Genomic DNA, 24,323 nt, shown 5'->3' with positions numbered 1-24,323 from the left:
CGCCCAAGACTAGGGACACCCAGCGTGAACTTGTTACCAAAATGTTTCAAGCCAGGGCTACCCCGATTCGACAATTCTATAACGTGGGTGCATGAACTGGGGTCAACCGCAGCTTCAGGATTCAATGCCCTGCTAGCTCTTTGCGCTGTTCTGTACTTTTCGATGTCCTAATTATTCATATTGCCATTATATACAGAATAAGCCTCAAAGCATAAGGAAGTAAGCCATTGGGTGGGTATCAATCATCAACGAGGAGAACTGGCCAGCAATCAGAAGCAAAGAAGCTACCACATAGCATCGGGGAGTACGAATCTTCAACAGATCCGAAGAATCCGAATCAGAATGAACCTAGTCCCTAGTCAGATGGCTCACATGATTCTACAGTCCATTGGGATGACCTGGCATGAAGGATTTGATCACCGCTTAGCGTGATGGAATCAATGTGATTTCTTTTTGCAAGTTATTGAGGTCCAAAAGGTATCGGCATATATAGCTTACCCGCTCCTATACTATGAATTGGAGAACTCGAGAAAGGACTCATGAGAAGCATAGAACATTATTATCAACACGTCTTTTACCTATGCACATCAATTCACCGCATAAAATACCCGGTATTCCCGGAATGCTTCTATATCAAATTATCAATTATCATTTCAGAAAACATCACGCACCTTTGTGAATGGGATCAAGTAGTTGATGTCGTAGGAAGTGGCTCAATATCGAATCGGAGGTGTATCTTATACTCACGACCGAGAGTGTGAATTCTAGCGATACGATGTGTACCTCTCTCCCAAGCCCCTATCACCAGACAAGCCGCTGCTTTCCCAAGCTTTGTGCCCAGAATCTCCTTATACTCATCGGTATCATATTCCCATACTTGCCTCTCAATTTCATTTCCTCGAGGCCAGTCCACATCATGTCTCGGGTATAGGATTTCTTGGACGTATGGTAAGGTTTGATTGTTCTGGACATTAGTAAAATAAAGATACTTGAGAGTATCGATGGGATGATCAAACTTATATTGAGCGATAGCAATATCTGACCAGTGAGGTCCAGTGTATCTGAAAATACTTTCACCGATGATAACGCCTTCCGCGAAAGTATTTTGATATTCGGATTCCCTTTTATAGCCATCCTTGTCATAACCATGGAGTAAAAGTTTGGTGTAGCGGAACTTGTAATTTCTCGTTGGAAAACCTAACGGTTCCAAGTCATCGATGATAGAGAATGGCGGGTTGTCGAAGTGGTTCTCTGGACAATGCAACCTCTCGTTCTTATTTTCATTGTTGAGTAAGTCGACCAATGATTTTCTTGCTCGTCCACATCGACATCCGCCTAGAGTTGGGTCAGCAATCCATTCTTGGTATTCGGTTCCTTTTCGGTGATACTCATAGACTTGTTCATCCGAAACAGGGTCTCGCTCATCATCTAGCAGGGAAGATGGCGTAGGGGCGGCCTTTCCATCACTAGATACACTGCTGTCATCGGGAAGGGGATACGGAACTGGGGATAGTGGGGATGACGGGGCGTCTGGGAGTTCTGTGGAATTCGTAGACATTACGGCTTCTGCGTAGTCTGGGGGACCAGAGATTCGACGTCGTCGAGTTGAGGAGGGATCACAGTCATTATCATCGTCGTCGTCGCGCCTACGCTTGTATGACTCTGAGTTGGATGTCTTTGAAGTTCGTTTCGATGACATGCGTAGCTGTGATGGTTGGTACGCCATTTTATGTTAGAAGACTTATATTGTCTGATGTTGTATAGAAGACTCAGAGAATTATGGATGAGGTCGATCGTGTTTTAGAGTATTGTATCTCGAATGAATATTTGTAATGAAGACACGAAGAACTCTATAATTATATAGTCCTTCTCAATGGTCCTTCATAAGTGAGTGAATGTGAGCTATTAACAGAAGAAACAAACAATCTGTCGACAAAAATAGAATACTCCAGGACCGGTGTATGCCATGAAGATATCTAGGTATTAGAGGATCTAACACAAAGAGAGTAGAATCACAAAGGGGACAAAGATAGAGCGACAAAGAGGTTGGGAAAATACGAGGGCAAAGAAAATTGTTTCAGGGAACAATGGTCTTGTATGCAGGTTAAATTAAGCTTGAATCTCAAGAACAATAAAAGTAGACATCTTCTATCATTAAGATCAAAGGATTATTTGAAAGCATTAATCTTAGACCAGCTGCTACCTGAAAAGCTATACAAATAGAATATTACAGACTAGACTCAAAAGCTTGGGGGATATTATATTAAGAAGCAGGCTCCCAAGGGAATCCTTCTATATCTCATCCAACCTTGAAAGTGTTTTCCCGTCAAGGAAGAACAATAGTGAGGCGTGTTTGATGGCATTTAATTGGGGATTTTTTTTCAAAAGAACCACTGTTGCCCAGGGTATGGGCAAAGAATACGCAGTCCATATCTGACCATCGAGCAAGCCCTCCTCGAGCTTCTCATCTACCATGACCCCCATAATTGCCTATTCGGGTAATCCTAGATATCCATCCTGGAAGATCTGGCTTGTTGAGGGGCAATAAGTAGCGGGAGGAAATCAAAAAAACTAGTACAACTAACGATTTGAAAGGAGAGTATTCAAGCGCGCCAACTCCGACAGAGACTAAACAATACAACGTAGTTAACCCTATGTCCTCCCGGGCCAACTTGTCAAGACGTGCACTCATATCCGCATGTTTGGTTTCGATATCGTGGCACAAGTCGCCGGAAATGAGACGGTCAGGTTGTCGATAAACTCATTGAACTCCCCCAAGGTCGTTATGCATGAAAGCACAGCTACCCCTAGGCTATCCACCCCTCCACAATATCTGCAATTTCACTTTCATTCTCCCCTAAAGCATCATCGCCATGGCTGACATGAGATCACTCCGCAATCATCCCGTTTGGATCTTAGTAAGATGGGACATGCACCGTTCGCGATCGTGTAAAGATATCCTGGAAACGTGCGCCTGCTCCGTGTCCCATACCAGCCGCCATTAAATCATTCAATCCTGCGCCGAGGTCACGGCCCAGCCAGCAATTTCCCCATGTAAGCTCTGCATCAAGATGTTCCCGAACTCGGCGCATGCGGGACAGGTCATCGGTCAAGACCACAGCCCCCTTTCCGTTGCGATTGTCATTGCACAGATCCACCACTTCTTCTTCTCTATCAAACGAGTAAACAATTGCCACAGGACCAGATAGCTCCTCCTGGCCCAAGGGACTCTCAGGGTGTATGTTGCTTAGAATTGTCGGACCAACCCACAAACCATCATTCGGATGTTCCTCTGGGATCTCACCAATCTCAAATGTGGCATGCTCTTCATCAGCCCGAATAAGATAAGCTCGAAGATTGTCATACTGCTTCCGAGAAACAACTGGGCCCATGTCCTTGGCTGGCCGGTACTTCTTAAGGACCAATCGAATCAGCTTGGAAAGGAAGACCTTGTAAACCGATCGGTGAACGTAGATGCGAGAACCGCCGAGACAAACCTGTCCACTGTTTTCAAATGCCGCATAGGCTGCTGTCGAAGCCGCGCTTTCAAGATCGACATCGCCAAAAATCAGTGTAGGACAACTTCCTTGGAGATCGAGAGACAGGCGCTTGTGAATGTCGGCAGCAGTTTCCTCTCGAATCTGAATTCCTGTCTTGATTCCTCCAGTAAGTGAAACTCCCCGAATGGCAGGCAATCCTACCAGAGTTGAACCGGTGCTAGGTCCATTTCCGAAAATGATGTTCATAACACCAGGAGGCAGATCGGCGCGGCGAAGTACTTCGGCAAACACTATTATTATAGTAAGCACAGTTATTCATAAGCCCAGAGATGTAATAACATACAAAAGGCAGTCATGCTAGTGTGCTCGCTTGGCTTGGCAACACCCGTGCATCCAAATGCGAGGCAGGGGGCAATCTTTGATGCCAAAAGGTACAGTGGCATGTTCGATGAAGTGATGATTGCATAAACTCCCACTGGCAATCGGTGTTCGTATATTAGGGTTGACTGTTTTGCGGTTCTGTTGAGATGAACTGCATTGGTCTCCTCCTGCAAAATGTATCTAGCAAAGTATCTAATGTATGTTAAATCCACTCATATACAAAAGGTAGATGAACGAACCGGAAAAACTCAATAGCATGGTCAACTTCCGTGCGAGCCCGATGAAGCTGTTTGCCTTGGTCAATGCTTTCCCATACCGCAAACATGTCCTTCTTGTCTTCCATAATGTCCGCGATTCGGAACAGAACGTCGGATCGCTGGTAAACAGATGTTTTGGACCAGGCTGTGAAAGCCCGAGCTGCCACATTCACAGCATATTCGACGACGTTCTCGGGACTAATAGGCAATTTCAACAAGAGATAGCCTGAACGAGGGTCAGAGGAGTCTATCCATTCCGATGTATGCGAACGATCAAGGAATCGATTCTCGATAAAATTCTGAAGACGAATATGCTCGTTCTCAGGATTGGTGACATAGTCCATGGCTCGGCCGATGGTGTCCAGCTCCCACAGCGTAGAAATGGTGCCCATGATGAATGTCAAAGAGTAGAACAAGAAGTACCTTGCCTAGTAGAGAGAGGTTGGGATTAGAGTAATGCCTGTGTCTACTGGCTGATATAGCAACACACCTGTGATTTGAATGTCAAACTGGGTCAAACTTAAGGAAGTTTAAGAGAGAAGAATGAAAGAAGGCCAGTCTATGAGAAAAATTATCAACCATAATAAAGCAAGACGCGAGACGCGAATCGCGAGGCGCGTGATACTTGTCAACAGGCCTGAGACTATACAACAGCCCTGGCGGTGTGAAAATAAAGCCCATGCTCATGTCTCCTGTGCCCATGTCATCACGCACTGCAGTTCCTTCTCTGCTTCTCCTCCCTCTACACTCATTGGAAATTCTTGGCTAATTGGCTCTTTGGTACCTTTTGATCTTCCCGATCACCAAGTAATGGGTCTGGGTTCAACCCCTTGAACCAGTACTGGGTCTGGTGCCCCCAAATTGGGTCGAACTGAGCCCGGGTTGGGTTTGGATTATGACATTTTAACCAAGACCCAGACTGGGCTGGGCTCTGGGTTATGACAGTTGACCCAAAGCGGGTCGTGCAGAAGTCTGATAACTTGTATAGCCAATATTGAGGTCCTACACTCACGCTCTATGATGGTTACTCTACTGGTATAAAATCAGAATGAGTATGATCCCAGATCATGGATTACCTTTTGCTAGTATAGCGAGACGAATTGAGCAGACTCAAGCTAGGGAACAAGCACGTTGAGGAGCTTCGCCCGTCAACATCCCATCATATAGGTGCTTCGTATAGCTCCACCGTGCGCGAAAGAGCATAGGGCTACTTGCTGCTCATGGATCCAGCTTAATTGTCTTGATCTGAAGATGGAACTTTAGTGTCGTGAGCCATCTCTTAAGACCGTACATTCTATAATGACTAGATTCTCGTTGTTATTCTTCTAGAACGCACACTTGTATCTTAATTGCGAATGGCTTTTCAGCCCTCTCGCTTCATCAATCAGTGCTGTTAATTATATGTTCATTCTTAAGGGTAGAAAGCATCAAACATCCCGTATGATGTATGGGCTGTACACAGAAATGAATACACGACGTCGACATATACTACCACGTGGGGTGGACCCACCTTCCCCTTTCGGAAGCACATGTTCCCATAAATTGAAGACAAACGCAACCTCTTCGACTCTCCCACCCAGTGACTGAGTAGTGGGTTTACACGGTTTAAACACGCTGGCAACCCCAGCTACCGGGGTTCAACCCGCTCAGTCCTCGCTCATAAAAAAAATCCACTAAATGCATTCCCAACTCTTCGGGGTTGGGCCGTGGCCTAGGCATAGGTACTGGCATGGGAGATATCAACCCCCTCTTTTTTTTTCTAAAAAAGAAAAAACACAGAATTTTGCATACATTGAATTGACTAATTTAGCAGTCTTCGCAGAGTATATAATTGCCAAGTTTATGCGATCTGCAGACAGAAACACATTTGTGTAACTTATCACGTGATATAGATCCACCTTCCTTTTTCGGAAGCATAAGTTCCTATAAATTCAAGACAAACGGAACTTCTTCGACCCTCCCCCCCAGTGGCTTAGCGGGTTCACTCGGCTTAAACATACAGGTAACCCCGGCTGCCGGCGTTTGATCTGCTAAGTCCACGCTCATAAAAACATTCCACTTATGCATTCCTGACCCCTTAGGGTTGGGCCGTGGCCTCGGCATAGGGTACTGGCATGGGAGATATCACCCTTTCTTTTTTATCTTCATTCTTTTTTGCTCTTCATATGTCTCCCTTGTTAGCTCAATCCCTTTTCACCTCTTTACCATATCTATATCCATATATCTAAGGGAAAACCAAAGCGTTGAAAAACATCATTTAGGTTTGTAGCAGGTGACTAATACATAGTTTTGCAGGCAAGAACAAATATTCAGGCATCAACACATAAGATGGTGTCAATCTCTCTTTCTAGAATGCCGCGTATGGTTCTATAAGCCTCAGACCAACTAACACCTTACTTGCAACTAATAGTCTCCCCAATGCTTATCACTGTGCCATGATCTCTCACAGAGTTTTTGCCCCCTAGTTCACATCCTCACGATCCTGCTTCTCTGGCAAGATAATCGGAAATCTGTGGCCTTGAGCAGTGATTAAAATGCCCCCAGGCCATCATTTTGAAGAGGATGGGTTCCTCCAGGTCAGACGGTTTGGAAAAATCTCTTCCCGCCGTTCAAATTATTGGCTGTAAGATTAAGTCGAGTTACTCAGGCTGAAATTCATTTTGTTAAAGACAGGGGGGTTACAGGCTCACACTAGGAATAGTTTCTGCTTTGGTCACGACAAAGCCAATCAAATTCTCGTATACTCCTATCTTCTTTGTTTCTTTGAATGTCCGGATCAAATTTATTTAATTCAACGTGCTTGACAATGCCATTCATCAAGTTCACATTGTTGCATATCATTCTTATATGTGTATGTCTGCCTGTAGCACCCTGTTGTAGCTTCTCGGGATCTGGGAGGTAGGTGGGCTTGCTAATTTCGGGCTCAATGTCCCCCTTGACACTCTTGGCAGTAAATGTGAGTTCATCGAATTGGCTTTGGTTAGAGACTTCAATGGAACCAAGCACCCCAGGGCCCGCGCAACTTTGTTTGTCAAGTCGGACGCGACCAAGTTCATCTGCGTAGGAGCTTCTCTAACCTCACGATCAATCTGCACATTCAAATCAATATACTGACTTTGGATAAACTCAGTGGACTGCTCAGCTTCAGCGGGCTGGGAGGCTTCGGTAACGGCACGAGCTCGGTGAGCTTGAAGTTCATCCTTGGCGTTCTTCATAGTCTGTTGCTGGAGTTTCTTGTATTCAGCCTGTGCAGAAACAATCGTGTAGTACACCCTGCTCGGGCCATGCCTAATCCACCGTATGAACCTTTCGTAGTCCGCAACATCCCGCTCTAGTTGCTGAATCCAGGACGGATAGGTATGGTGAGAGAGGTTGTGGGAGTTTTAATTACCTCCAGGTTTGCCAAGATCGGATGAAGCAAGGTCAGGCTTGAATACCTGGCCCTCCGCACTGACGAGCGACTCGCATATGATAGTTCTCTTTGCCATCTTCGTAGGGCTCTGACTGATTGTAGAATGAGTCTCGCTCGGCCAGTCGGGAGCGGTAGGTGGGGCGCTTCGGGTCGGTCCGAGTGTTAGCGTGCATGTGTGGGGACAGGTACAGCTGTGCAGGAGAAGATGATGATGGAAAGGGATGAAAGCAGATGTAGGTGAATGAAAGAAAGAAGAGAGATGTGAGGTCTGATGATTATAGCGTAGGTTTTTATATCTGATTATGTTTGCTTTGCCCGGTACATGGCTGTATACTATGAGATATGCGCATTACCCCAACATTATCTATGGAAGCAATCGGGGTGTTTACGGTTATTTAGATCATCTGATAGCTGCGATTGTGATGGCAACAGAGGCAAGTGACCATATCTGTTTGACAGCAAAGCCACCTGGTTCCTCCGATGTTGAAGTTCCAAAAATGTTCGCTGCGCTTCAGCTTCGGCTGCCCCAAATTCCCCCAAGCACTGGGCTGCATCAGCACTTCCAAACTGAGATCTCTTCAAGCTCGGCATTAAGTTAGTTTCCTGTACTATATAAATTGACTAGCAACGGTGACATGGGCCCTGTTGACGACCAGCCTGTCCGATTAGCTGATCCAGAAACACTGATGCTGGCTCGTGATGTTTCGTTCGATCATCTAATATTAGTCTCCCTTTCATTCCGCTAAGTTTTCCTACCGGTTAATGCTTATCCAAATGCCCTCTGTACCAATCAATGCTTAGCTTTTATTCATCAAGCGGTTATTCGGTGACACCTGAACTGTCCGACTATTTTACGGTGTCGAAGCCCGCATTAGTGATTCCGAGCGTAAGATGGTCACGCTTGAGTCCGTCCATTAAGTTAAGGAATTCCTACGCAACTATCCCTTAGACTAGGTCTCCTCGGGGCACACTATCCTTCTCTCGTTATATAAGTCTTTGGCAGCGCACAATGCTGCCGAAGTGGACAAAGATAGTAACCAGACCGTTCTCGGAAGTCTTCGCGTAAGGAGATTGACGTGATAGCGCTTGACCTCACCGTTATGGATAAAGACCTATCGGAGCCTCATGACTTGCTTGAACTGTTGCCCTCCGGCAATTCAGGTCGGGTAAATCACCCACGAACTCCCGTCACGACCTCACCGACTAGTCTGACGACGAAGCTACCTCTCACGTCGAGATCACCATTGGATCTCTCAGCGTCCAGGCTCAGACCAAAACATGGTCTCCCTTACCACCTTGAACAGAGAGACCCAATACAGAAGAGTGTCACTGCTTAGTTCTTGGAGTTGGGAGTTTCGCAGAATGCTTTGTCAGGTCTGTTCAAAATGAAAAGTCTCTTATGGGGTCCGGCATCTTATTCGCTTTACTGGGTATTTAGTCGTACCAAATATGCGCATCATCTTAACATTGTTTAAGAGCATATTAGGGTGCTCACAGCTACATAGATTATCTAAGATCATAAGAAGGTATCTCGATTTTATTCGATTAAGGTGCCCTATGCGTGGAAGATTTCTACCTTTCACAGCTAAGCATAATGCTTAAAACTGACACCGAGATACTGAGAGATTCTGGATATAGGCAGTCTCTTCTACAACTAGACTTAGCAAATGACACACACTTGGACAGGATACTCAACTACGGACTGTACGATAAAGACAATGATTGGATCAAGAACTACATGACATACCTAGCCATGACATTCTTGTACGAGATCAAAATTTGGCGGAGGCGAGACTGAATAGCACATTGCTCTGCGGTTTCCTATGTACGTTGCTAGACTTGAATTTATCTCATAGTCTTTCGACATGATGAAAAAAGGTACGTATGCAATAACAGAGAATATGTAAGCTAAGACCAGTTCTCAAATCTTTTATTTAATTTGAAGCACCGTTTTCCCGCTCCTGCAACGTTTCCCGAACTTTGGGAAGCACAAACCGTCCGTAATCAATGGCATCGTTGAGATTATCATATCCCCGGATAGAGATAAGATCCGCACCAAGATCGACATAGTCAAGAAGGGACTCCACAATAGTCTGGTGCGATCCAACCAAGGCAGTAGAAGCACCACGTGCATTCGTTGCGGTAACAGTCGGATACCAAAGAGCTCGATCCTGGACCTCGCCACGAGCAGCGATATCAAGAAGCCGCTGAGAGCCCACGTTCTGTGGGGCTGGCGCGTTCGGGGGAGCCTTTCCTTGCCCTAACGCGCGATTGGCAGTCAGAGCATCGAGTGTTCTGTGTGCCTTGGCCCAAGCAAGTTCCTCAGTCTCCGCGACAATCGGACGGAACGTCACCCAGATGCGAGGTCTATCCGATTCCGGACGACCGGCCTTTGCTGCCTCGGCATAGATGCGATCAATTTGCTCTTTTGTTTCTTTCAAAGGTTCACCCCAAAGTCCGAAAATGTCAGCGAGAGAGCCGCCGACGCGGTATGCTTCGTCGGATGAGCCGCCGACTGAGACGGGGATTGGGCCGTTGGTCGGGCGGACGCGGTTGCTGAATTGTTTAAACTGATAGTATTTGCTGTCCCAGTCGAATGGCTCGTCGGACTTCCATGCGCGGCGAAGGATCTTAATGTAGTCTTCGAGACGGCCGTAGCGTTCGTCTTTGCTTAGGAAGTCGCCTTCCTTGGCTTGCTCTGCGTCACTGCCTCCGGCGATGAAGTGGACAACCACGCGACCGGAGCTGAGTTGGTCCAGGGTGGCTAACGCCTTTGCTGCGACTGTGGGGTAGAGTGTGTTGGGTCGCAGAGCAATGATGACCTTGAGCTTTTTGGTCACGGACAGAATGGTTGCTCCAAGGGTGAATGGATCATATGATGACGAGTCGTAGGGTACTAGTGTGTAGTTGTAGCCATAGTCATCTAGATTGCGAGCGTAGCGGACGAGGTACTCTGGATCAATCGAGGCGTTGGGGATTGGATTGATCTCCGTAGATGCGTTCGGGAACGTGAGGCTGATGAATTCCGGCATCGTGACTTATCGACGTTCTTGATTTTCTTAGATACTATTTTATCTCTCGTCTTACGGCAGGTCGATCTTCTTTTAATAGTTCCGCATCGCAGTATCTCCGGGATGATTTGGCATCGTCAAGCATGACGCAAGATGGTTAGCGATTGCGTCTTAGCACGCAAGTCGATAACCATATTCTTCCCCGTCAGATCAGATGTTCTACTTAGGTTCCCATCATAGCGTAAGCACTTGTTCTTCGGTCGCATCAAGCAATAGTACGACAACTAGAAGACATTGCGCCAGTATTGCGCAAGATGATCCATGAGAATCGCAATCCGATGACTAGGACCCGCACGGTAGGCCTATACAGAACCGGCCGAGATCGCAGCCTAGTTATGGGGCTAACTATTACAGATTATAACTCCCTAATAACGAGGTTGCCGGGCGGATTCCGTTCATGACACCAGCAATGAGACACTCTTCGTCGTGATATAGTCATGCGGGTATGGACTCACACCAATGTGGTGCTTCTTTGTCTAACGGCATGTGCCAGCTGACTCTAGGCTATATACAGAACTTTTCGAAAAGTTCTTGGGGTTTCAAACAAAGAGTTGAATGATTTGTGTAAGTTCTTTGAGTAGCAGGTACAACAATATATATCCCGAGGCTGCAGCCTTATCCCAGATGCAAATGAGCCGTATCTATTGAAAATGTCCCCGGTCACCACCCATAAGCTCTAATTGAATCAGGACTATGTGGGTTGCTATTCCTGAGTCTGTACCCCAGTGCAGATCAATGGTTGAAGTTATGGTTGGGCTCCAGGACTGGCCAAGACCCGGCAGATCGGTCCTTCGAGACCTCCCGACATCACCTTACCTGTAACTCTTTGTACTTCGAAATCCGCAGCCCTACAGATATACCTCTCGAGCACCGGCGTATGTTCGCAGCTTTCCTGAGCGCTTTGCTGAGGCCCTGATGCCCGCCCCCGCGTGGACAGATCATGACTCAGCATTCTACGATTCCATCCAGCCTTGTCTATCCATATGCCACCCTCAACACAATTTCTATAGGCTCTATCGAAAAAAAGGACGTATTGTTTTAAATCTTGATGTGCCTCCAACTTGACATCATTCGTATGTTGAGGCCAATAAGAAAAGCGATCAACTACTTGAGAGGCGCACGATAAGACGCTAGTCCCAATTAGGGTGCTACGTCATCGATGGGAGATGGGTTATATCCCCGACATATCTCACTCGCTATCATCTTCTTATACACATATCTCCATTTGAAGAAATCTACTTGAAATCAGTCATTATGCCACTCGTTGTTCCAGGAATCAACTCCTCAATGGGCGACAAGCCCGAGTGGCTCAACAAGCTTATGGGCAAAACGATTAGCGACACCAGTAATGAGACAGTATGTCAACTTTGATAAATCATGGAAATCTAACATGATATTCTAACTTTCAAACAGTCTTTTGCGAAGAAAGACCTTCCTGAGTCTCACCGGATATTGAAGCCGGGTGATATGAAGACCCAAGATCATGATCCGAACAGGTAATGTCCCATTACAATGTGCCATGAAACCAACGGCTATTTTGCTGACGGTGTACGATTCTTCTTAGACTTAATGTCCATGTTAATGATGATGGGACTGTTCATGATGTGAATTACGGTTAGAGCTGAGAGATAATGACGATGCGAATCATGAGAACAATTGAATCAATTTAATATCTATTGCATAAAATCTATTGCTATCCTCAACCACGTCGATTGATAAATCACTCGGCCTTCCATCTCAGTAGAGTAAGCGAGTGTCGCGGGAATTTATAAGTCCCACTTCCACTCCAGGTCGACTCCTGGATCCCCACTTCTTCCTTGCCCTTCATATTCGTCACGAATAAATCACTCGCTGTGACCGTGAACACAGAAACCTCTCCCTGAGGTCCCTCAACCCGGCTTTCCAAGTCTTCAGTGTCATGAATATTGACCACAGCAACATTGACAAATCCATCATCCCCCAGAGTGGCACTGACATCCAACCAGGGCGTATCCTTGACACTTCGAACCCACTGAGGAGCGGTCTCACCCTCGTACGTTCCACAGGAAACATGACTGCTAACGGTCCAACCGCGCATGTATCGCGAGAACAGCCAAAGCGGCCACCAGGTCGTCTGCTTGGTAATTCCCTCTGGGGAAGTCATCAACGGCGAGATGACATTAACGGTCTGCGCGATACAGGCCATGCTGACATCCTTGCTCTTTCGGACAAAGACGTTCAACCAGACGGCCACGGCGAGTGCGTCAGAGAGCGTGTAGCTTTCTTCGGCGCCTTTGCTTCCCTCTGCACGGATGGGATCCCAGACGTTCCACTCGTCGAAGCAGATCGTCGGGCGAAGTTGCTCGGGGGGAACTTGGTTCTCAACTCTGGCGAGATCGATCAAGGAGGAGGTGATTTCAATTGCGCGCTCGGCTGCTAGTGGAGCTGTCACATTGGGGAGGTGGGATGATGAAGATGTGTAAAGATGGATGCTGTGCATGTCGATCAAGGGGACTGTGCTGGTTGAAAGTGCAGAATGGGCGGGTACAAGGCACTTGTTGAGTGTGTAGTAATCCCATGATGCGGTGCCATCTTGGCCGCAGAGGATCAAGACGAGGGTAGGATCCAGGAGTTTGAGAGCTGGGAGAAAGTTATGTTAGCGCGACCTTTGCCGTAATGGAAGGATGTATTACCTTTGGCCCATTGAATCGCCTTGTGAGCATATGCTTCTTTGGTCATTTGCTCCACCTGCCAGGGACCCCAGCACTCGTTTCCGAGGGCCCAGTACTTGACCTGCTCGGGTTGTTAGATTGCAGCTCAACAGGTTACACTGTTATCTGAACATACATTATAGGGCTCCTCACGGCCATTCTTTCTTCGCAGATTAGCATAGTAAGTATTACCAGTTCCATTGCAGTACTCAACCCAGCCCAAGGCTAAACCAAACATCAGTATACCATATTGTCAAAGCTGAGTTGAATAAGAGACATACCTTCATCCAGGGTGCCGGTACCGAAGTTGAAGCAAAGGTACGGCTCCGTGCCTAGAGCCTCACACCATTGCATGAACTCATCAGTACCAAATTGGTTTGTCTCGGTTCCGAGCCAAGCAAGTTCGGGCCTGGCAAGTCAACGTCAGCAACCTTCTGGCAAACTAAACTGAACATGGGAAGCCACATACCGTGCTGGCCGCTGATCCCTAGGACCAACACCATCGAGCCAGTGATAGGTCGCACAGAAATTCCCACCGGGATACCGAACGACAGGGATGTTGAGCCCCTTCAACGCCTCCAAGACGTCCTTGCGGAATCCCTTTTCGTCGGAAAGCGGGTTTCCGGGATCATAGATGCCACCATAGATACACCGTCCCATATGCCTGCGAAAGTAGTTAGTTCATGTCACGACAGTGGAATGCCGAGATGTCTTACTCGGTAAAGCCGGCATAAATGTTCGGGTTGATCTTGGAAATGCGCCTCGACGGGTGCACGGAGATGAGAGGCGTCTCATGGTCTTCCAACTTGGTAAAAGTCGTCATTTTGTACGTTTGGAAGTTTTGATTCTACTGTTTATGTTGGAGGCGTCTCTGGCTAAATAGGTGATTTAAATGGAATCCAGTCCACCGGGAAATCTGTCGTTAAATCTTCAAGGGCGCGATTTAAGTACAACAATTCAGAAAGAATATCTCTGATCAAAGGGAGATTTATGGAAATAACCGATTGGGACTTGAAGCGGCAAAACTCCTGCGGGGAGAGTTGAGAGAATCGAGTGAGTTGTCTGTTAGCGCTAGTCATGTCCGTTGTGGCTCCCGGAAAAACGAGACGAAGCCATTGAGTGAACTTCCTGAGTCAATGGTGGACAAATAGGCCAATCAGTTGGCGATTGACCTTCACGATACCCCAGGGGGTTGGAGATCTTCCGTCAATCACAGACGAGATCGCACGCCACATTTCTTTGCCAACTCCTGGTTGCGTATCCTTTGGGAAGCTCCTGATCCCGGACTCATTCCAGCGATAGAAACAGGATGGGAGACGATTGGTGAACTCTCCGCAATTTCCCCCGGTTTACACGCGAGGTTAGTGCAATTTAGACCTTGAGTTGTATAGTATGCGATTCTCCGAATCGGTTACCCCATTTGTCGCCATGTGTTCTTGTGTTCAGTATATGTAGAGAAGCTCCCCCGGAGAAGACAATGTGGAGATAGATCCTCAACCCCATATTCAGCTATAATATATCCACTTGAAGCCATGCGTCTCTCGCCAGCATGGTACCAGGTAGGGAGGGACACCCACATTAAGAAGACTGAGCTCATGTTTTGATATAGTTCCTGGTCGGTGTCTTTGCGTCTCTTGGGTCATTCCTTTATGGATGTATGTTTCTCCAGCATCCCTTCTTGACACACGCAATCTAATACAACCGCAGATGATCTGGGTGTTATCGCGGCGGTGCTTGTCTGTGAATCATTTGACAGCAAGTTTGAGGCAAATGATACCCAAACGTGAGTCTCGCAGATCATATGAGAATATGAAAGATACCTAACATTCTCCCAGGGGATTGGTCGTGTCTCTATTCACCGCTGGTGCATGTGTCGGTGCTGGGCTTGCCGGTCCCAGTGGTGATTACCTAGGAAGAAGACGGACTATCTCAGTGGGATGTCTTATCTTCACTCTGGGAGGTGCCCTTCAAACCGGTGCGGTAACAATTGACTATCTATACAGCGGGCGATTCCTGGCCGGGCTAGGGTATGTGACCTTTCAAACAGAAAAACACCCAAACAAACACTAACATTGATTATTAGCGTTGGTTTCCTCACAATGATGATTCCTCTCTACCAAGCCGAGATCTGTCACCCCAGCATCCGCGGTCGAGTTACAGCCTTGCAGCAATTCATGCTCGGTATTGGAGCGCTTTGTGCTGGATGGATTGGATATGGAACGTACACCGGTTTCGCACCGACCAACACTGCGCAATGGCGACTGCCTCTCGGTTTGCAGGTTGCTCCTGCGGTGTTCTTGGGTGTTTTGATTTCTTTCTTCCCCGAGGTACGTTTAGCTGCGCTCGTATCAATTTAAATGACTAATGTTTCTCTAGTCACCTCGCTGGCTCATCGATCACAATCGCGCCGAAGAGGGATTGCGCACATTGGCCAAGTTACATGCTCATGGAGACGAAAATGACGCTTGGGTCCAGGCAGAGTTTGCGCAGATCCAGGAAAGCATCACCTTTGAGCACGAGAACGAGGCAAAGTCATATCTCGAGTTGTTCACCAATCGCTCCTCTTTCCGTCGCCTGTTCCTTTGCTGCGCGTTGCAAGCCTCGGGCCAAATGACCGGTGTATCCGCCATTCAGTAAGTGTACAACAATTGACCACCGCAGTTGGTCAATATAGAAGCACCCAGCTGACACGCTCCATGAACAGATATTACTCACCTCAAATCTACGGTCAAATCGGTATCTCCGATGAAGACACATTGAAGTACCAGGCAATCAACTCTATCATCGCCTTATTTGGACAGTTCCTATGTATGATGTACATTGATCGCTTCGGCCGTCGCTGGACTCTAATCGGTGGAAACCTCGGCAACTGTTTGACCTTCATCATCGCAACCGTGCTGCTAGCACAGTTCCCTCCAACAACCAACAACAACGGCGCTCATTGGGGCTTTATCATTATGACTTGGTTATACAATTTCTCCTTCTCCGCAACCTGTGGTCCTTTAACCTGGATTATCCCGGCTGAAGTATTCGACACTCGCACCCGTGCCAAGGGTGTCTCGATTGCTACTATGATTTCGTTTGCTTTCAACACGATGATTGGCCAGGTCACGCCTATTGCAATGACGCGGATTGGATATCGTTTCTATATTCTCTTTGTCGTCTGCAACTTCACCAATGCCCTTTTCTTCTGGCTGTTGCTTCCTGAGACAAAGCGCGTGCCCCTTGAAGAAATGAACCAGATGTTCACAAATGCCCCGTGGATCGTTCCTGGGACGAGAAGAGAGAATTATATGAGTCACGATCTGGAGCGGAAGGTTGAGGAGCAGGAAGTGAAGCAGAATGCGATGCATGTGGAGTAGAACAGGCTCATAGGGAGGACCTTTTAGAGAATCCTCGCGTTATTGGAAAGTACACTTGGTTTGGGATCGAGATACAATTGTGAGGTCGTTGCATGTGCTCATGGAGTGGACTGTAAATAACGAAGAGTGGACACGGCTCGGTTATTATTGGAGAATACTGCAGTTTTTGAGACCACTGGGCTTCGGAATATATCACGTTACAGTCTCAGCTCATTCTTTGCTCCTGGGGTCTTGACTATATCGGCAGGGATATGGAATTAGCATAAAGGCCCTAAAAAAATACTAGAGGATGTCAACACGGGAATATGGAGATGATCCATAGATGCCGATGAGAGGCAAGCCATGCCTTCTATAATCCTTGTAGATAGATTTAGTTCTTCAATCATTAATTTGATCTAATCATACAGTCCTAACATAGATATTAGTGTTGACTAATGGATGTTGACCGGTCATTCTGAATCCGAACTGTATCCCCCCAATCCAAGCGAAACCGCAGGTGATTTCGTCGGGCTTTTGGTCTTTACTTGCGGTTTATCTGTATCTGTCACGACCTCGGCCTGCGTGGCGGGATTTGTGGTTTGAGATGCCGTTGCAGACGCTGCAGCTGCGGCTTCATCAGACTTAGAAGTCCCTTGGTCCAGCTTCTTGGTACTCAAGCTCCCAGCGTCATCTTGTTTCTGCGAGTCTTTCCCGTTGTGTGTGTCCTTCCCAGCGGCATTCTCTGTAGCTGAAGCTTTGCGCTTCTTCCCTGGAATCAATAAGTCCCTTTGTTTATCGCGCCGTCTCTTGCGAGCCAGTGCAATCCAATCTTCTCCTTGCCCTTTTCCTTGCCCGGGTGCATCCGACGAGGCGGACTCAAGTAGAGCCTTCTCCGCCTCCTCGCGCTGTCGGCGGAATGCTTCAAGTTGATCCGCCGTCTCCTTTTTCACAGCGGCCTCCTGGGCGCGCGTTGACTCGAGAACGGAATCTAAAAATTCGACTTCGTCTTCGTCGAGGGAGCGAAATTGGTTCCGGAGACGGGATTTCTCTTCAAAAGCTTCTTGTTTGGCCACTGTATAATAACCGAGGAAAATCACCCTAACATGTTAGCCAGGTTCCCTGGATGAATGGTCTACTTATTTCTCCGTTCAGGGCCAGGCATTGGAGACAGGGGCCAGGCGACCGAGTTGGGCTCACTTTTATTCCGCTCCAATATCTCGAAGAGACTTTTGCCGCCCTCCTGCTTTCCTAGCTCGGCCTTCCGCCTCCGCTCTTCCTCCAGCTCCTGTTCTGCTCGGAGCCACTCATCGTCCCGCTCGATGGGTTGCTCATTTGTGCCGGCTGAAACGAAACCCGATGACATATTGATGGGGCTGGATAAAGTGGTATGGGGTACGGAGTACGGGATGCAGCACTCGGGTATAATGGTCGGTCGGAATGCGAAATTATCCGGCGTCAGGGGGGCCGGGATGGGATGTGGGGGTGTGGAATAGGCCGAAACGCGGGCGAATAATCTGTTGAAAGAGACCGAGAACTTTCCGTATTCACAGAGAACTCGGAGAATTGGAAGAATTGGGTTGTCGATCACAATTGAAAGATGTGATTGGAAGAGTTGAGTGGAAATGTTGCATTTAGCCAGAATGATGGTCTTTGGTGGTCCCTTGGTGGTCCTTGACTTGGTTATACCCTCAAAATTCTGCCCAGGGCTCCAGTATGACGATGTAAGTGATCGATCACAGAGTGGATATTGGCCAGTCGGGTAATTCTTGAACCCTTTTTGTCCACGGGCTCTTGGAAGAAGTTGAGAAATCACGTCCAATACGGGTCAATTGCCCCCCACCTCCCCCTCTTCCTCCAACGACATCATCGCGCTACTCTTGGACCTGCCCACTTTATAATTGCTCAATATATAAAGGCCACTTGGCCCCTTGAACATCTTCGTTATCAATTGTTCTAAAATACATCAAAATGTCGAATCAACACACTCAGTAAGTCATTGGAATGGAATGCACTTCCTCAGATCATCGCATTAACCTCTCTCTCCCTCTGCAGAAAGACTTACACCCTCAACACCGGCGACAAGATCCCCGCCATCGGTCTGGGAACATGGCAGTCTAAGCCCAATGAGGTCCGCGAGGCAGTGAAGAACGCCCTCCTCGCCGGTTACCGTCACATTGACACTGCTCTGGCTTATGGCAACGAGGCCGAGGTCGGTGCTGGTATTAAGGACTCTGGCGTGCCCCGCGACCAGATCTGGCTCACCACCAAGTTGGACAACACCTGGCACCACCGTGTGACTGAGGGCATTGACTCCTCTCTCAAGGACCTCGGCACCGACTACGTCGACCTTTACTTGGTCCACTGGCCCAGCTCTACCGATCCCGAGGACAAGTCCAAGCACCTCCCCGATTGGGACTTCATCAAGACCTGGTAAGTGAACAAGTGACTCAATTAATTCATCCAGTGAGGAATCATTGCTAACTCATGTTTCATTGCAGGCAAGAAGTGCAGAAGCTCCCTGCCACTGGCAAGGTCCGCAACATCGGTGTCTCCAACTTCGGCATCAAGAACCTTGAGAAGCTCTTGAATGACCCCAGCTGCAAGATCGTGCCCGCCGTCAACCAGATCGAGCTGCACCCCAACAACCCCTCTCCCAAGCTGGTTGCCTACAACACCTCCAAGGGCATCCACTCCACCGGTTACTCGTGCCTGGGCTCCACCGACTCTCCCTTGTACAAGGACCCCACCCTCCTCAAGCTTGCCGAGAAGAAGGGCAAGACTCCTCAGCAGGTCCTCCTCGTTTGGGGTATCAGCAAGGGCTGGAGTGTTATTCCCAAGTCGGTCAACAAGGCTCGCATTGAGGGCAACTTTGATATCAACGGCTGGGACTTGACTGCTGATGAGATTAACGAGCTTGACAACCTTAAGGACCGCTTCAAGGTCTGTGGTGATGCTTGGCTCCCCATCAAGGTCTTCTTTGGCGATGACGAGTAAATATGTCCAAAATTATGAATGTTTTATGATGATTACATAGGCTTTAGATACCAAAAGAATGATTTCGATGTGACACTCGTCAATTCTATATTGAGTATGTACAACATAACTTGCGATAAAATAGCGTTGCTCTCCATGGGAAAATACATGTTTAGCGGCAGACATGCATAAATCCATTCCGATGTCATCATAGCGTCAAACATAGCATACAAGACAAACATGACAAACATGACAAACATGAGTATTTTTGGTCACGCCGGTGGCGTCACATAGCCACTGCGGAGCCTCGTGTCTGAGGCGGAGAGATAAGGGCGTATCCGTACCCCATCTTCAGGCATCCTTCTCTTCATCTGTTCCATCATCTTCAGTTATTCATCTCTGAAATATCATCATGGCGCCTTCAGCAGGGCACCTGCTGCTTCCTAAAATATGGAGAGTAGCAAGGTATGTCTCCCTTTTTCGTCGCCTTATCAATCATAATGGAGCCATTGACAAATATCCTCCTAGGTTTGCCTACGCAAAAGCCTCCAAGGCTATACGTTCAAAACTACCAGAGCCTACACAATATCATCCGGTGCGATATCAACCAGCCTATGCCCGAATCAATCCTAGCCAGCCAATCAGCCGTGCCGCTGCCATCCGTCAAGCCCGCAGTCGCCACTTCTCGACCCGTGCGGCCGGTGCCTTCGCCTCTACGATTCGATCTGGACTAGGTGCCGATGGCGCCGCCGCTACCCGTACCACCTCTCGCATAGTGTCGAATATCAGTCGACTGAGTAGCCGCGCACCATTTGCTTCTACTCTTCGTCCCAATCTGACCGGTGGCACCCTTGGTCGGACTGCGGGGGGGATACGCTGTTGGAGCTGGCCGTTTTGGTGGGGCTAGATATTTTTCCCACGGGCCTGCAGCACCAGCACAGGTCATTCAGAATGTGTCGCAGGGTGTTCGTGCTTTCTTTCTGTCGGGGCAGAAAGTCCGTTTCGACGGCATTGACCCCCCGCACTGGAGAGAAGCGGTATAAGTCAGTCAGCACGCTGCAGGACCAGGCAGAGCGAAAGATGAATGCCAATGCGCACAATGCACCGGGCTCTTTTATTGAATTTCAGGTTTCCCCGACCATCACTGCCCTCAGCGCCGTTGGTGGTCTCGGTAAGCAGGACCGCTCCGCCTCGTGCGACTCTCTGAACTCCGAGGGTCTCATGGATCTGCTTTTTGCCGATTTCGCCCGTGCTTTGAAGGATTTCTCTGCCGTCATGAATGATCTCAAGCGTCTCTCCTCACTTGGTGATCTTCCAATCTCTCTTCATGACCGATCGACGATCCGGGTTCGCTTCCCTGGCTGTGATGCAGAAACTGTAGAGCAGTTGTGTTGTGAGGCTGGGATTCAGCGAGGCCGAGTCGTGCAGGATGAAGATTTCGATCTTCGCACTGGCGCTGATTTGGCCCTTCTGTTCCCCTTTGCACCGAGCATTGCCACTTCCTCCGACACAGACTATTACTTCGAAAAAGTTCCAAAATTACACTCGCAGTATCCAGCGGATCTTGACTGGCAAGGGATGATGACACCAGAAAGCTGCACGTCATCATCGCCAGGTAGCGGTCGGGATTCGGGCAATGCCATCAGTTTCGAGGACAGTGAGCTATTTGGTGCCAATCCATGGAAATCTTCAACCAAGAGCTATTCTAGTATCAACATCAGTGAACTTGGAGATCAGCCTTTCTTCCCCGAAGTCTCCTCCGCTGGCGAACCAGAGAGTAACTCTTACGAAGGCGTGGAGGGAATCTACAAGTTCTTGGCTGAGTGTGATCAAGCCAAGCGTTGACCGGATGTTTCGAATGGATGATATTCTTCTCGGTCACTTTCTTTCGTTCCTTTCCTTCCATTTCTTTTTTTTTCTTTTTTTTTTTTTGGCACATATCCCAGGCTGAAACCGGGATTACATGATGATGAAACAGATACCACTCCACTCTTTAACACCTCTTGTGTTATACTCGATTAAATGAACTTTTATTCAAAATTGCTTAAGAAAACAATGTCACTAAATAAGAACAGCTCTAGAGATAGCCGGTCAACTTGATTGGGTCTGGTCAATAGTCTAAAGGGACGGTGACATCGTCCGGTCCTTTTAATTTCCTGAGATGTGCATGTTTCGCCTAGGGACAGTCGCCGACTGATCCGGCTGAAGAACTCACGGTGCGGGGTCCGGGGTTCCTGGCTTATCGAAAGGGAATGGCTTCCTTGGAATTGAGAGAATTGTCTTGCTTCTTCATTTCAACCCTGTATAGTGTCTGATAACATCTACTCCAGTGCCGTTTCTCTAATTTGCTCAGGCAAAATCAACTTTGACATCCCTTCTGCCTACCATCCTGACAGCCAAGGAACATCCTCTACTATATTGCATAGTAGTAATTAAGCAGCCAAGATGAAGAGCTTATTCTCGCAATGTGGACCGAGCCTAATATGGTCCTCCCGCGCCGAGTCTGGGGATGATCGACTACGACTACCCTGTTTGGGGACGGAGGATCATTTCCGCGGGGGGGCTTTGAATGACACTAAAACCCCTCCCCTTGACCATCTAGGCAACTTAGACTGGTTTCAAGGCTGAAGAATACTTTTGTGTTGACAGGTGCTATGTCCCATCTACCCCAGACAACAATGTACAGGCAGACTGAACCACGTGTAGGGCAAAACACGGCATTTCCTGACGTCTCTGCCGTACATGTGGCTTGGCAATGTCTGGAAATGGTCACTTGAACGAAAATGATTCTGAATCTTTTCGAATACCTCGAGATGGTGTGACATTGTCTTCGGGTTCCCGGCTTCAATCTCCGCAAGGGCGACAAGACATCCATCTCGCTGAGGTATATAAAGAGATCCAATTCCTGTGCAATTATTGAAAGTACAGAGCAATCAGCAACGAGCAACATCCACATATATTCCTTACAAGACTGTCAATATGCGGTCTTTCATTCCATTCGTGCCTCTGCTGGCTTCGTCCGCAGCGGCGGCTGCAATCGACGTTGCTGCTCGCGCAACTGTCACCACTGCACCTTCGGCGGATGCCAATCCCTTCGAGGGATACCAACTATACGTGAATCCATTCTATGCGTCCGAAGTCTCTGCCTCAGCCTTGCCATCCATGACGGGAGCGGCTAAGGCCGCCGCAAGTGCTGCCGCTGAAGTGCCATCCTTCTACTGGCTGTGAGTTCATTGTGCTGATTTCACATATACTCTAAGCAGATATTAATTTTGTTTTACAGGGACACTGCCGACAAGGTGCCAACAATGGGTGAGTTCTTGGCCGACATCAAGGCCAAGAACGCAGCCGGTGCTAGTCCCCCGATTGCTGGCCAATTCGTTGTTTACGATCTACCTGATCGTGACTGCGCTGCTTTGGCCAGTAACGGAGAGTACTCCATTGCTGATGGCGGTGTTGCCAAGTACAAGGCGTACATTGACTCCATCCGCAAGATCCTGGTCGAGTACTCTGACGTCCAGACTATCCTTGTCGTTGGTGAGTAGAATCTACTGATCAATTGCTTTAGCGTGACTCATTGCTAATGTTTCCAGAACCCGATTCATTGGCCAACTTGGTTACCAACATGGCTGTTTCCAAGTGCGCTGGCGCACACGACGCATACCTGGAGTGCACTAACTACGCTGTTACTCAGTTGAACTTGCCCAATGTTGCCATGTACCTCGATGCTGGTATGAATCCATTGAATGTAATCAATATCATCCAGATATGCTAACTATCGATATAGGACACGCTGGATGGCTAGGCTGGCCCGCCAATCTAGGCCCCGCAGCTGAGCTCTACGCTGGTGTCTACACCAAGGCCGAGAAGCCCGCCTCTCTGCGCGGCCTTGCCACCAACGTTGCCAACTACAACGGCTGGTCTCTCACTACCTGCCCATCATACACCCAGGGAGACGCCAACTGCGATGAGAAGAAGTACATCAACGCTCTTGCTCCCCTGCTTAAGACTGCTGGCTGGGATGCCCACTTCATCACTGACACCGGTATGTAATCAAGCAACTTTCTAAAGCAGCATCAATCGACTTCCTCTGCATGAGATTCCATGCTGACTGTTTTGTTCCAGGGCGCAATGGAGTCCAGCCCACTAAGCAATCCGCTTGGGGTGATTGGTGCAATGTCATCGGAACCGGTTTCGGTGTCCGCCCCACCACTGAGACTGGTGATGCTTTGGCTGATGCCTTTGTCTGGGTCAAGCCCGGTGGTGAGAGCGATGGTACCTCGGATACCAGTGCGACTCGCTACGATGCCCACTGTGGACTTGGTGATGCTCTTAAGCCTGCTCCTGAAGCTGGTACTTGGTTCCAGGTAAGAGTTTCCTATTTTATGGTGAATGGTTATATAATACTAACTACATTGCAGGCCTACTTCGCCCAGCTTGTGGAGAATGCTAACCCCTCCTTCTAAATTTGTGGAAACACTTTGGATGGCTCCAGAGCTGCTACGTATACAGAACGGAGATGATGCATTGAATGCAAGGCTTCATTCATGATATCGAAATAGCAGAAATAAATTTCAATTTTGAATCATGACCAAACCGTGCAACGTGTGAATGGGAGATCGTACAAGATCTGTCTCGTACACCAATTGGTGTCCAACCGGCCTTTGTAGACCCTCGCATAGCAACACCCATACGCAA

General features: G+C 48.0%; 11 protein-coding genes across 11 annotated transcripts; 5 read left to right on the top strand and 6 right to left on the bottom strand.

Annotated features, from left to right (window-relative positions):
- Positions 1 to 685: 685 nt before the first annotated feature.
- N7500_008591 (uncharacterized protein) lies at positions 686 to 1,726 on the bottom strand (the record flags this gene model as incomplete). The annotated part of the gene is made up of 1 exon (XM_056679735.1): positions 686 to 1,726. One exon carries the CDS (start codon positions 1,724 to 1,726, stop codon positions 686 to 688), a length of 1,041 nt encoding a protein of 346 aa, XP_056530107.1.
- Positions 1,727 to 2,915: 1,189 nt separating this feature from the next.
- Positions 2,916 to 4,530, bottom strand: N7500_008590 (uncharacterized protein; the record flags this gene model as incomplete). The annotated part of the gene is made up of 3 exons (XM_056679734.1): positions 2,916 to 3,790; positions 3,844 to 4,073; positions 4,121 to 4,530. The coding sequence occupies 3 exons, from the start codon at positions 4,528 to 4,530 to the stop codon at positions 2,916 to 2,918; spliced, it is 1,515 nt and encodes a 504-aa protein (XP_056530106.1).
- Positions 4,531 to 7,127: 2,597 nt separating this feature from the next.
- N7500_008589 (uncharacterized protein) lies at positions 7,128 to 7,723 on the bottom strand (the record flags this gene model as incomplete). Its single annotated transcript, XM_056679733.1, has 3 exons — positions 7,128 to 7,160; positions 7,216 to 7,469; positions 7,594 to 7,723. 3 exons carry the CDS (start codon positions 7,721 to 7,723, stop codon positions 7,128 to 7,130), a joined length of 417 nt encoding a protein of 138 aa, XP_056530105.1.
- A 1,761-nt stretch (positions 7,724 to 9,484) lies between these two features.
- Positions 9,485 to 10,582, bottom strand: N7500_008588 (LLM class flavin-dependent oxidoreductase; the record flags this gene model as incomplete). The annotated part of the gene is made up of 1 exon (XM_056679732.1): positions 9,485 to 10,582. One exon carries the CDS (start codon positions 10,580 to 10,582, stop codon positions 9,485 to 9,487), a length of 1,098 nt encoding a protein of 365 aa, XP_056530104.1.
- Positions 10,583 to 11,875: 1,293 nt separating this feature from the next.
- On the top strand, positions 11,876 to 12,240 carry N7500_008587 (uncharacterized protein; the record flags this gene model as incomplete). Its single annotated transcript, XM_056679731.1, has 3 exons — positions 11,876 to 11,977; positions 12,035 to 12,117; positions 12,186 to 12,240. 3 exons carry the CDS (start codon positions 11,876 to 11,878, stop codon positions 12,238 to 12,240), a joined length of 240 nt encoding a protein of 79 aa, XP_056530103.1.
- Positions 12,241 to 12,341: 101 nt separating this feature from the next.
- On the bottom strand, positions 12,342 to 14,134 carry N7500_008586 (alpha-N-arabinofuranosidase; the record flags this gene model as incomplete). The annotated part of the gene is made up of 6 exons (XM_056679730.1): positions 12,342 to 13,240; positions 13,294 to 13,393; positions 13,448 to 13,536; positions 13,593 to 13,720; positions 13,781 to 13,975; positions 14,028 to 14,134. The coding sequence occupies 6 exons, from the start codon at positions 14,132 to 14,134 to the stop codon at positions 12,342 to 12,344; spliced, it is 1,518 nt and encodes a 505-aa protein (XP_056530102.1).
- Positions 14,135 to 14,843: 709 nt separating this feature from the next.
- N7500_008585 (sugar porter family MFS transporter) lies at positions 14,844 to 16,673 on the top strand (the record flags this gene model as incomplete). The annotated part of the gene is made up of 7 exons (XM_056679729.1): positions 14,844 to 14,870; positions 14,921 to 14,966; positions 15,019 to 15,094; positions 15,147 to 15,338; positions 15,395 to 15,638; positions 15,688 to 15,944; positions 16,016 to 16,673. The coding sequence occupies 7 exons, from the start codon at positions 14,844 to 14,846 to the stop codon at positions 16,671 to 16,673; spliced, it is 1,500 nt and encodes a 499-aa protein (XP_056530101.1).
- A 449-nt stretch (positions 16,674 to 17,122) lies between these two features.
- On the bottom strand, positions 17,123 to 18,015 carry N7500_008584 (PSME3-interacting protein; the record flags this gene model as incomplete). The annotated part of the gene is made up of 2 exons (XM_056679728.1): positions 17,123 to 17,724; positions 17,850 to 18,015. The coding sequence occupies 2 exons, from the start codon at positions 18,013 to 18,015 to the stop codon at positions 17,123 to 17,125; spliced, it is 768 nt and encodes a 255-aa protein (XP_056530100.1).
- Positions 18,016 to 18,620: 605 nt separating this feature from the next.
- On the top strand, positions 18,621 to 19,646 carry gcy1 (putative glycerol dehydrogenase Gcy1; the record flags this gene model as incomplete). Its single annotated transcript, XM_056679727.1, has 3 exons — positions 18,621 to 18,640; positions 18,705 to 19,082; positions 19,151 to 19,646. The coding sequence occupies 3 exons, from the start codon at positions 18,621 to 18,623 to the stop codon at positions 19,644 to 19,646; spliced, it is 894 nt and encodes a 297-aa protein (XP_056530099.1).
- Positions 19,647 to 20,037: 391 nt separating this feature from the next.
- Positions 20,038 to 21,470, top strand: N7500_008582 (uncharacterized protein; the record flags this gene model as incomplete). Its single annotated transcript, XM_056679726.1, has 3 exons — positions 20,038 to 20,090; positions 20,154 to 20,522; positions 20,588 to 21,470. The coding sequence occupies 3 exons, from the start codon at positions 20,038 to 20,040 to the stop codon at positions 21,468 to 21,470; spliced, it is 1,305 nt and encodes a 434-aa protein (XP_056530098.1).
- A 1,134-nt stretch (positions 21,471 to 22,604) lies between these two features.
- On the top strand, positions 22,605 to 24,091 carry cbhC (putative cellobiohydrolase; the record flags this gene model as incomplete). Its single annotated transcript, XM_056679725.1, has 6 exons — positions 22,605 to 22,849; positions 22,909 to 23,162; positions 23,219 to 23,356; positions 23,413 to 23,670; positions 23,751 to 23,992; positions 24,047 to 24,091. The coding sequence occupies 6 exons, from the start codon at positions 22,605 to 22,607 to the stop codon at positions 24,089 to 24,091; spliced, it is 1,182 nt and encodes a 393-aa protein (XP_056530097.1).
- Positions 24,092 to 24,323: the final 232 nt, after the last annotated feature.

The sequence above is a fragment of the Penicillium coprophilum genome, assembly GCF_028826855.1.
Source record: "Penicillium coprophilum strain IBT 35676 chromosome Unknown utg000005l_segment0_segment0, whole genome shotgun sequence".
Lineage (NCBI taxonomy): Eukaryota > Fungi > Ascomycota > Eurotiomycetes > Eurotiales > Aspergillaceae > Penicillium > Penicillium coprophilum.
The sequence above is the reverse complement of the archived record's forward strand: the minus strand, read 5'-3'. Positions and strand labels throughout refer to the sequence as shown.